We start from the raw sequence: 12331 nt of genomic DNA on the forward strand, positions 1-12331 counted from the left end.
AATGTAGGTATAGTCTTAAAAGCTCTGGTTGATAACGTGGGTGTGGTTTTAAGTGGGTGTGGTTTAAAAAAGGGGAGTGGTCAAACTGGCTTCCATTATTGGCCCTCCACCGCGTTGGCCAGAAAATTCTGGCCCTCGGTACCACAGAAGTTGGACAGCGCTGGCTTAAAAGTTAAAGTGGGTCTGACTAGAGTTCATTGTTATGCATTGTGATGGTATAGTGCACCTTAAGGTCACGTGTGTCAGCAAGTGGCGTAATCCTGACATGCTTGTTTATATTTGATGCATAAAATATTTCATTTTTTTCTAACTGTACACTAAAAAACTAACCAGCACATTTATTTTTTTTTTAATAAAGAGAAGCAACATCCCAGGTTCTGAGGAAAGCAATTAATCACTTGGGGTGTCTAACAAGTTTTTTTTAATTATTTAGCTTTGTGCAGAAGTTCTTTATTTGGAATTACAACAGCTATCTTGTTGCTTAGGTCCAAAGTACAGTAATTCAATGTGATTCAATTTGAAAAACTCTTATAGTGTTTTTTTTAGTCTAAAAACTTCAATGATGTTTGTGGGGAAATCTGTAATGTAAGGAGAGACGTTTTTGTAATCTAAGTAAAGCTGACCCAGTGTATTCTAATATGGGTATTTTTATTAATTATCCTAATGATTACGTTTTTTATATTTCATATTACACTAAGGGGCTGATTTACTTACCCACGAACGGGTCGAATGGAGTCCGATTGCGTTTTTTTCGTAATGATCGGTACTTTGCGATTTTTTCGTATGTTTTGCGATTTTTTCGGATTCTTTACGAATTTTTCGGATCCAATACGATTTTTGCGTAAAAACGCGAGCTTTCCTATCCATTACGAAAGTTGCGTAAAAAGTTGCGCATTTTGCGTAGCGTTAAAACTTACGCGAAAAGTTGCGCATTTTTCGCGTAAGTTTTAACGCTACGCAAAATGCGCAACTTTTTACGCAACTTTCGTAATGGATACGAAAAACTCGCGTTTTTACGCAAAAATCGTATTGGTAACGAAAAATTCGTACAGAATCCGAAAAAATCGCAAAACATACTAAAAAGTCGCAAAATGTTCGTTTTCAAGTCGGAACTTTTCCAATTCGGGTCGGATTCGTGGGTTAGTAAATCAGCCCCTTAGTTTGCATTTTTTGATTTGTATATGTTTCTTATTACAGGATGTTTTTGACCGCATTGTTGTTATGAATTCTGATGCTAAAATGAGCTCATTGTTTAATTACGAACAGTCACATATGTTTGGATTGCGGTAAGGCTCTTGATGCTCAATAAAAGTATATACACTGTTATAACTGCCCTGATTGTACCATATTTACATTCCTTTCAAATTGTAAAATCTGTTTTTCAGATGTCAATCTTGAATAATGCACTCATCTTATTGTGTTATACAAATACATAACTACATAACATCGCTAGTCATTAATTAAAAGATCAGAATATAAAAGTCACTAACAAATCAAAATGCAGAACAAAAATCTCAAACTTTTTAAAAATGTTCAAGCACTTTCAAATGACAAAATCTTGAAAACCTCTAAAATCATGAATTAAATAAAGATTGTTCATTTGCCTAGGACTCCCATTAACTTCCACATGACCTCAACAGCTTTTAGATGACCTAGTTTTGTCCTTTTTTGTGTGTAATTAGTATAATTCATTATTTGTAGCTCTACAAATTACGATTCTTGAAACAGAATAAAATATGAACATTAGTAAATACAGGTATATCGTATATATTGTTCTAAATTAAATATATGTTTTCCAAAGAAAAGCATACCAGAAATAACCTTGCTGTTTTTTTTCTTGTATTTGATTGAAATATTTGTGTGACGTGTAATATTTCTCTCGCAGGTTACTGAATGTTTTGTGCTGTAATCTTGACACATTGCTGCTTTTAGAATCTCAGTATAAAGTATCTGAGGTGCTATTGAATGCTCAGAGAGAGAATGTTATTGAGAGCTCTACAGGACTGGGGTAAGTCACTGTGCAAATGAAAGCCACGTGGCTGTTCGGTGCACAATGTTTTAACATATCTCCCAACTGTCCTAATTTTCGCAGGACAGTCCCTCTTTTAACAGCGCATCCCGCTGTCCCGGATTCTTACTGAAAAGGCCCTTATTTCCCTTTGATCTCCTATGCTGAATGCTAAAAAAGATACAAATTTAATTACAAAATAGCTTTTGGCAGAGAGCCCAGAAATCTTAATAAGCTGTAACTACACTAAGGGGCACATTCATGAAAACACGAGTTCGATTTTACCTGCATTAGCAAAAAAACTGTAATAACACATAAAACAAGATCCCATACCCCCAGAAATGTGTTCAAACTTAAATAACCTGTCAAATTTTGTAAAATGGGAGTGGTATTTAGGGGGCGTGGTTACAAAAATGGGTGTGGTTAAAAAATCTTTTTGCCCCTCTTTCCATTTTACAAATGTTGGGAGGTATGTAACTAACTTGCTTAATTACCAGATGTGTGTGCAAATTCTTGCACCTCTTGAATTACCTCCCATCCATCCTTTACCCTGTTCTCTTCTTCCTACACCATTCTGTTATTTTCTCTCTCTTTTCTCACCTTCTATTTTCCTCATTTTGTTCTTCTTGCTGCTGACATTTTCCTTGTGCTTTTTTCTTTCCTATGTATTTTACCTTCCCCTTCAGCTCTATTCTTTTACGTTTCCCTCTTCTAACTCCTTATTTAAATCATTTCCTTCTTTCAAACAGTATTGTCTTTATTCTGATATTTGTATTTCTCCGTTCCTAATTTACTGTGGAGGTCCATTTGCTTTAAGCAAAATTATATTATTTTTACCTCTTCTCTCTTCCTTTTGGTCCCCCTTCCTCCTGCGCTTTGGGTCCCACGGGAGAAAAGCGCTTTACAAATGTTTGTTGTTGTTGTTGGATATTATCTTCTCTTTTGTGCTTTTCTCTTCTCATTATTTGTTTCACTCACTTCATAGATTCTCCACTCATCTCTGATTCCTTTTCTTCTTTTTTGCTTTTCTTCTTTACGCTCTGCTCCCTCTTCTGATTTTTTTTCACCAGTTTGCTCTCCCTGTTCACACTTTAAAATTTTTCCCTTTTCCGCCTTGGTTTATTCTATATGCACCCTCCTCCTGCAAAATTTTAAAACAGCTCAGTTTGCTGTGTTTATGTATATACGCACAGCTATGGACCAAAACACAAACTAAAAGTTTTCTGATATTCTCAGCAGTCTGATCAGTCATTATAGCCTTGTTTTGAACTTGACCAGATCGGGCCTTCAGTTATCCCACCTGAGGAGAGGGGGATCATCGAGTTCATTCATTCAGTTTTGCTGTTTGCCAGGACAAGACAGGGCTGCATGAGTTTTCTGCACTAGATGCAAACAATAGTTGTGTATTTTTTTATCCTTATTATATTAATTGCTTTTAAACAGATAACTGTTTATTAAGTAGCAGCTCCTGTTAAGTGTCAGATGAGTATATCAGCTGACCTTAAGTCAAACTAAGTTTATTAAAGTGTGAAATTAGAGCTAACCACAGATTTTAAGACGCGTATTTATCAATTGGTGAAAGTTAGAGTTCACTATCTTATAGGTGAGGTGAATTTTTCTGGAACTTTAAATTCACATTTTGGTACATCTGCTCTTAGTGTGCGTTACAGCATTTTTTAAAATATATTTCCATAGTTTCTTACTGCCAAGAGAATCATAGATGTAGCTGAACAAATCATGTATGCTTGCTGCTTTACAATGAACAAAACAACTATTTATTTCTTATTTTTTAGCATTAAATTGGGAAAAATATCACTAACTGAGGGGTTAATCCATAATGTGAAAAAAATGCTTATCATGCTTGTATTAATATATTTACAGAAACATTATAATTGATGCCTTGTCTGTGGAAAGAAACCACATACTGATTCGCGTGAATGTCATTGGTGGATCAAGTGAACGTGTTTTACCCCCAAGATCCTTGATTGAGGTGACATATTTGAATTTGTTAAAATGAACAACATTTATTACACAGACATAAACACAGAAAACAGTATTTTATATAAGAATAAGAATGTTACAATATATTAATCTTTATGCAAATATCACTCTGGTTCTCTATTCCTTTGGTAGGTGACAGCTATAAAGACATTGCATTTAGGGATTCATCTTGAGAATATACAAAATGGTATTATAATGTTTCTGATGCCTTACCTTTCTATCGGTGCTTACTTATCTATGACCCATCCTTCAGAGATCCATAATTGCAGTAAATCCCCTTTCAACAATATGCACTAATGTGTGAGCTTAGTAAAGTTTGAGTAAAGGGTAAATGAACATGGTTTTCTGTTCACTGGCAATCGTTTTTTTTTTGTTTTTTTTTATTGTTTCCATGCTTTCCAAAATATACACCTATTGCTTTTCAACTGAAGTTATGTCTCTTGTTTTAGTCATATGGCACATTGTGTTGCCCAGTGTGACACTTTCATTCGGATAGCAGAATATTCAAGCAGCATGAAAAAAGAAAAAGCATTATTTTGTAGTTTGATTATTGCAGATGGTCTGTAGATTTTGCCTATACAGGTATGGGATCCCTTATCCGGAAACCTGTTATCCAGAAAGCTCCAAACTACGGAATGCCCATCTCCCATAGACTCCATTTTAATCAAATAATTCAGAATTTTAAAACCGATTTCCTTTATCTCTGTAGTAATAAAACAGTACCTTGTAATCGATCCCAACTAAGATATAAATAATCCTTATTGGATGCAAAACAATTCTTTGGGTTTAATTAACGTTTTATTGATTTTTAGTAGACTTAAGGTATGGAGATCAAAATTACGGAAAGACCCCTTATCCGGAATACCCTTGGTCCCGAGCATTCTGGATAACGGGTCCTATACCTGTATTACGCTTCCAGTATCCCTGGAAGCCCTGTAATATCATCAAATTCATTTTACTATTCAGAAAAAGGTTTTGTTTAATCTATTTTATAATTTGTTACCTGAACATATACTTTGTAAGGCTTTTTTTTTTTTTGCTAATGCAAGAATAAATTTGTGCTAGTTTTGACCCCATACTGAGCGTTTGTTGATCTGATTAGCGAGGCACTTGTTTCCATATATGCTTCTTTGTAAATTCTGGCAAGTGCCAATATGCCCCCTTTGGACTGCACTGATGAATTATGTGCAAGTGTGCACATTTGCACAAGGGGAACTTTGCAGGTTGCATCAACAGGAAATGACCTGCCACATGTGAATGGGACCCTAATACTGCTGCACAGCACAAGTGATGCCCTTTCAGCACAAATGCAGGAGGAAAAGCCTGCTTAGCACTTTGCATCCAAAAATTGCACTTTCCATATTGCACCTCTTTCTGTAATGAGCCTTTGTATTCTTATGTTCTTCTCTTCATTAGACTGTGTTAAAATTATTCTGACACCTGAAATAACTATGCAGCATTTAACAGTGCACACAAAACTATCTGTTAAGTTAACCATTTATCTGGTAATTGCTTCTGAGAGCATTTATCTGGAAAATAGAGGATGAAAAAAAATATCAGTGGAGCAGCTGGCTGGGTGGTAGCTTTAGTCCTCCCACTCTCAGCCAGCTGAGACAAATTAGTTAGGAACCGGCATTTTAGCTTAAAATTTTATGGTCTTCTAAACATCCTAGGAACAATGCTAATAATTGGTATTTCCTTGCCTAGAATTCTGATCCATATCCATGGCCTATGTTTTCATCTCCATCTCATCCTTTGCCAAAGTGTTATATGACAGAAATTCATCTGAAGAATGACCTCAAACAAGGTAAGAAACTTTCACTGCAAATAAATGTACTGTATATACTTCAAAAATCTGCCAAGTTTTTGGTATGATTTTATATTTGTATGTTTGATATTTTAACAAGCAGTTCATGGCTTATCAATTATCTTAGAACACTGCATTAGTCATACATGATCCTGTAAAAGGTAAATAATTGATTGTTCTTGTTTTTAGAAAGATAGTATAGCTTCCCATCAATGTTTAACGGTGCGAAAAAGCTAAGCAGATGTTATTTTCCAATTACCTTTTAATTCATTACTGCTGTAGTTTTCTAGGATAGCTTCTGGAACAACCTTTGTGGTTACTGGTTCAGTGGCCCAAACTACTGATTTCCATAAAAATCCCTTATCCCAAAACTCATCCTTAGCAGTCCCATTATTTTATTCTGACAGAAAACCAAAGGTCGTTTGGATAGGAGAGACTCCATATAGTCACTATTAACCTGGAAAGTTAAGTGGCTAACTTGTCATGGTAATTGCTCAAGGGAATGTTCCAAGCATTTTTGCATTTCTAGTGGATGGCGAAACCCTCACAGTTTCCTTCCATGGTAATTGCCAGAACACTGCTGGTGCAGTTGGATCAGGTTAATTTCCTGATCTGAATAGTTACCGGCAGGGACCAGGCAATTATCATAAAAATCTGTGAGCATTTTCTTACCTGCCAAGCTGGAAATCTAGGAGGCACTTAAAATGTAAAATTAAACCACTGTGATTAAGGAACTGGAGTACTTGTACCTCTTTTGGTGCAAGCCCAAGCTTCCCTTTGGGTGATATACTACTATTATTTAATCATCTGCGCTGCCCTCATAGACTGATGTACAGTGCTGTGTAGTAGCACTATATAAATTAAATATATATATATATATACATATTCTTGTGCTGAGCAAGGGCAGTGCACAAAGTAAATATCCCAGGGCCCAAGCATTCTTTTACTGAAGCAACTTAGCTTATAATTAGCAGAATATTTCTGCAAAGATTCTCTATTGTTTATGTCACAAGTATTACACGGATATATTGATTTCTCAATTAGCTCCTTTTGTTTTAATTGTGTTCAGATAGTGAAATCTACAAGAACCTGTTTTGTAAAAATGTTGATACAAAACCAAACTGGTTGGAGAATTGCAGAAAACTGTTTTGCAAAACTATCAAAACAAAACCTGATGTGCTAAGTGGAATGTGTAAGTATTACATCTACGTCAAAGCATCTCTACATAATTTAGTACAATATGTTTTGATCATTAATACAGGTTTTATCATTATCCCTGCAACCTTCTATACTTGTTAACGGTGGTAGTTGATCTTTAAATTCAGTGTTGGTATGATATTCCGAGACAATTTGCAATTGGCCTTCGCTTTTATTTTTTGTGTTTTTGATCTTCAGCAGCTATTTTGTTGCTAGTAGGGATGTACTGGATCCAGGTTTCGGTTGAATACGAGCCTTTTTCAGCAGGATTCGGGCAAATCCAAGAGCCTGACTGAACCGAATCCAAAACCTACAAAACCCAAAAAACTAGTCTGCACTCTTCACATGCGTCTCGTCAATTTTCACCCATTCAGTGGCAAAATTATGCTTGCCGCAAGGGTTCAGATTCAGTTCAAGATTCAGCCGAATCTAGAAACCAAGGATTCAGGATTTGGCCAACTCCCAAAAAATAGGGTTTGTTGCATCTAGTTGCTAGAGTCCAATTTAACCAGGCAATGGTTTGACTGAGAGATTGGATTATGATTAGAAGAAAGATAAGTATTACAAAGTTACAATAACAGTAAAATTGTAGCATCAAAGAGTTAAATCACAGTAACATCACAGAGCAGGGTCAGTGACCCCCATTTGCAAGGTGGAAAAAGGAAGAAGTATAAGTGAAATAATTCAGAAACTATAAAATATAACCATTTGAAAAGAAAATACGATACTAAAAGTTAACTTTAAGGTGGACTACCCCTTGACTATGTGCCTTAAATGTATATTCGTTTAGCACTTAGTGATTAGGGTTATTGAGTTTCTGGACAGCATGTCTCCTAAAATGGGCAACCACTGCTGATATCTATTCTTAATCTGACATAAGAAGCTCTGTGAGGAAAGTATTTAAAGCAGTGACATATTTATCATACCTGATGCCTAGGTCATTTCATCAGCTGAATTTTTATAGGGTTGAATAAAAGGCATGATTTTGTGTTTTTTTTTTTTTTTTTTACAGTTTGTGGAGAATTGCTCGAAAAATATGTACTGTATCTCTGTGAGAGTCCTTCCAACTGTTGTTTCAGCCACTTGGAATACAAAGGTAAGTATAATTTATATATCTTGTATTCAACCGGGTAATACAATGTCAAATGTTAATTAAAACTGCATGTTTATATAAAAGGGCCTGGAGCAGGTTTTGGGGTTTGTTGTATGGTTCCTACTAGTCCACTCCATCAGCCTATCTACCTCAAGCCTTGTGTTGCAAGTGAGCTTGCAATTCACTGCAAATTATGCTTACTTAGTAACAATAGCCCAGTGCGCTAGTTCAGTTCAGTATAAAAAAGGAAAAGTTGTGCTCAACCACTAAATTTTAAGCCATTAGGCGGGGGTGCAATGAGGCTGTGACCACAAAATTCATACAGACAACAAGACGAGATCCTCTGCACTCACCCATTATCAATATATATAGGCCATTAAGACATTCTGTGCATTAAGCTACCAAGAAATGCCCTCCCGTTTAAGCAAAACATTGGATTGTTTGTCCATATATTGCAGTATACTTCAAGCTGGCCAACTATGTCAAAGCCACCCACTTATATCTCATTAAGAATTCTACTGCTTAATTATGCATTTTACAAAGAGACTGAGTTTAAAGCCCTTTTATTGACTCCACTGGGATCACCTGACTGAGATCACCCTAACTTAACTAGAAGTTCAGTGCCTATCATCAACCACTTTGACCCCATTTTGGCACCTGTGTATGGACAGTGGGACTTCCACTGCTGTACATTCTTATCAGACACCAGGCCATAAACAGAGGGGATATAGCCAGATGATGAGATGGACGGTGATGTTGCTGGGCTTCTAAAATTTTCAGTATTCTCCAGTTTTAACAAAGAATGTTTTCTAGCCGCAATAAAGCAGTGCAAAGGGCCATAAACTCAAGTGCATCACTAGGAACCCATAGCAATTTTACTTAGGGATTTTATTTTCATGTAATGTTATTATTAATGTATTCACATAAAATGAATTATTTCATAACATTTTTTACTTTTTTTTTTTAACCAGAAATGTGCAAAATTTAGTTTTTGTAGCTGTAAATGACTTACATCAATTTTTCTGAATAGTTATTTTTCAAGTTGCCTTGATTTTATTATAATATATTTTGCTTTCTATTTTAGGTGCAGTTGTGCAGATATTATGCACATTTACATTTCATATATTTACATTGCAAAATTAATGAAAGATATGTTCTCTTTTGTTTAGATATGGATACTCAAAACCAGACTCTCTCTGTGGTCCAACAGCTTGGTGTGAAAATGGTTATCAGGTAAAATACCATAAGCATTCTTTCACAATTGAAGTAACAGTGGGTCGGGCCAGAGGGACAGTCAAAAAGTCTGCCAGATAAATGAACATTTACTGTAAATGTTGATAACCCCTGGTAGTGCAGACCTCCTTTGCGCCAGGGGAATATGTATGCTTATGGACTGCACCCTGGCTCTGTTTGTTCTGCTACACAGGAGTGCCAGTGTACATGTATAAACAAACATCTGCATATGCAGGCATTCTTGTTTAGTAAAGTCATCTCAGGCTAGGTGCAGTCCAATTTCATACACACAATCCACTGTCAAGGGGGGGCTCCACACATACAATACAATAAGCGTAAGCCTTGGGAGTCTACTTGATACTGGATTTTTTTTGGGTGTGTGTTTGTTAAATAAACAACACACTTTTGTTCATTTATTTTAAAGGTATGGCAGGCATCTGAACATCCTGACAGATGCAAGCAGCAGCGAGCAAGAATTCATCCAAGTTATGAAACAGTGTGAAAAATCTCTGAAACTGCAACAAAATGTCCCAAACTCTCCATTACGTATCCATTTATTTTACATTTTAGTCATAAGTTTAGCATTTGTGTACAGTTTTCAATCTTGTTTTGTATTTTACAAAAGCAGATCTTACAGGTATATGCTTTAGGTTTTTGACAAAATAGTTTGATTGTTCCCTTTTATACCAACTATTAAACCACATATCCTTGACTGTTGCAATCACAACCAGGTTATTTGCAGGGAAGTTATCCAGGTCACGACTGGTTTGCATCTTCTGTTTTCCTGATAATGTCGGGAAATGGGAAAAAAACTTCTGAATTTCTTCTGACCTTCTCTAGACTTCTTGCCTCTGCTTATCTCTGGCTGCCACGACTTCACATTTCTGTAAGTAAGCCTTTCAGCACTGGATATATAAATATGTTTAAATGCTAGGTCTACTCCAGCAAACTCTTAAGTTTGCTTAAAAATATATTTGAACGCTTTCTAGTAACAAAATATCCAAAAATAACTTTTATAACACATCAGTGTGATCATTTCAGTGTATAAACACCTTCAAGATTATGAATCAACCTTCAGACACACTATTACGGATGTAGTAAACCCCAGAGATAGCCAACATTTTGAGGCCTGCAACCGCTTATAGTCTACAGCAGTGCTGTCCAACTGTGGTACCGAGGGCTGGAATTTTTCTGGCCTACATGGTGAAGGGCTGATAATCGAAGTCAGTTTTGACTGCTCCCTGTTTAAACCACACCAAAGTTAAAGCAAAGATTTTTAAAACCCGCATTAATGTCCACATTAATGGTGGTAGCACACCAAAAAGACAAACAGTTAGTGCTCACTGCAGGAATATCATCCATCACTCCATATGTCGAAAAGTCTTATTCAGCCATATCTTTATATCCATGTGCTCCTCCTCCCCTGTGGATTGCACAGCAACCCCCAGCACATAATTACACACCTTAGGGACTCACTAACAACTATTTCCAAATGCTCCCAGAACAAACCCCCACCAGGTTCACCTCCTACAGGCAGGGTAGGGCAGGCAGAGTATGGCACACACAGGCAGGGTAGGGCAGGCAGAATATGGTTCACACTGGCAGCATAGAGAAGACAGAGTATGGCACACACAAGCAGCATAGAGCAGGATGAGTAGGGCAAACACAGGCAGGGTAGAGTAGGGAAGGAGACCGTAAAACCCATCATGACTACACCAAGTAACAGATCTGAGTTGTGAACAGTACAGAATCAAATGTTTTTCTTATATATCACCATTCGGTTTGCCAAACATTACAAGAGTGTCTACAGGTAAAGGATCCCTTACGTGGAAACTTATTATCCAGAAAGCTTCAGATTACAGGAAGGCCATCTCCCAGACTCCATTTTAAGCAAATAATTCAATTTTTTTATTGATTTTCCTTTTCTCTGTAATAATAGAACTGTACTGCACCTTGTACAGATTTTTAGCAGACTAAAGGTATGGAGATCCAGATTACAGAAAGATCCATTGCCCAGAAAACCCCAGTGACCAAGCATTCCGCATAATAGCTTTTATACCTGTATTACAAATATGTTTAATGTACTGCTGTATGTCTTTCTCAAAATATGTGCAGTTTTTGTGAAACCTAAAAATCCCTGTGATGCTGTAGATACATTGCACTAATGCAAAACCAAAAAAGTTTAACAAGATTACTGTATTTATATGATATGATGTGGCAGCTTTTGAATTGAAAAATGTGGAATGATAAGAAGCGAAAACCACTACATTTTCATGTTTTTTTTTAATTTGTTTTTGTTTTTCCGTGAATCTTCATGCACTTACAAATAAAAAAATGAACCTGAAAACCTCTAAAGCCACAAATTAAATAAAGATTGTTATGTGCCTAGGACAATTCCTATTGACTTCTACATGACCTTAACAGCTTTTGGATGGCAAAGTTTTGTATTAGTGATTTTTGTGGTTTTTCCGAAAATTTTGTTTTGTTTACACAAAAAAAAATTAGTTTTAGAACAAAACAAAAAACAAAAAAAAGAACATGTAAACATAGTAAATGCCCCCCTAAAAGTATTTTTTTTTTCATCCCAGAAGCACTTGCCGGATGATATTGCACAATCTGGAGTTCATCCCATATATTACTGTACTGCGCATTACATTGAAATGTTGTTGAAATCAGAGGTGCCACTTGTCTTTTCAGCCTTCCGTATGTCTGGTTTTACTCCTTCCCAGGTAATGTTTGTTGTTAACGTTGTTAGCTATATGTATATGTATATGTATATATTTGACAGAAAATCTACTTTGTAAATCAGCAATCAGCATAGATCAGCATTTTGGAGCCACTTTGTTCCATTGTTCACATGGGTGTACAACGTGGCACAATAATACTTGATACTCTATAGTAAACCAGACAATAAGTCTCAGCACATTAGTCCACAGTAAAGCTGGCCATACACGTGGCGATCCGACGATGTTTCGTACGACCATCGGTCGCA

General features: G+C 36.3%; 1 protein-coding gene across 3 annotated transcripts in view; it reads left to right on the forward strand.

Annotated features, from left to right (window-relative positions):
- The window catches only part of tbc1d32 (TBC1 domain family member 32), a 47002-nt gene that overhangs the window by 31695 nt on the left and 2976 nt on the right, over positions 1 to 12331 (forward strand). For 2 of the 3 annotated variants that reach the window (XM_031901477.1, NM_001374832.1), the window contains 10 exon segments: positions 1198 to 1286; positions 1886 to 2008; positions 3890 to 3998; positions 5717 to 5816; positions 6886 to 7008; positions 8026 to 8109; positions 9276 to 9339; positions 9764 to 9885; positions 10071 to 10225; positions 11928 to 12068. In XM_031901477.1, coding sequence (XP_031757337.1) covers positions 1198 to 1286; positions 1886 to 2008; positions 3890 to 3998; positions 5717 to 5816; positions 6886 to 7008; positions 8026 to 8109; positions 9276 to 9339; positions 9764 to 9885; positions 10071 to 10225; positions 11928 to 12068 — 1110 coding nt within the window. 3 annotated transcript variants of the gene reach the window in all.

The sequence above is a fragment of the Xenopus tropicalis genome, chromosome 5, assembly GCF_000004195.4.
Source record: "Xenopus tropicalis strain Nigerian chromosome 5, UCB_Xtro_10.0, whole genome shotgun sequence".
Lineage (NCBI taxonomy): Eukaryota > Metazoa > Chordata > Amphibia > Anura > Pipidae > Xenopus > Xenopus tropicalis.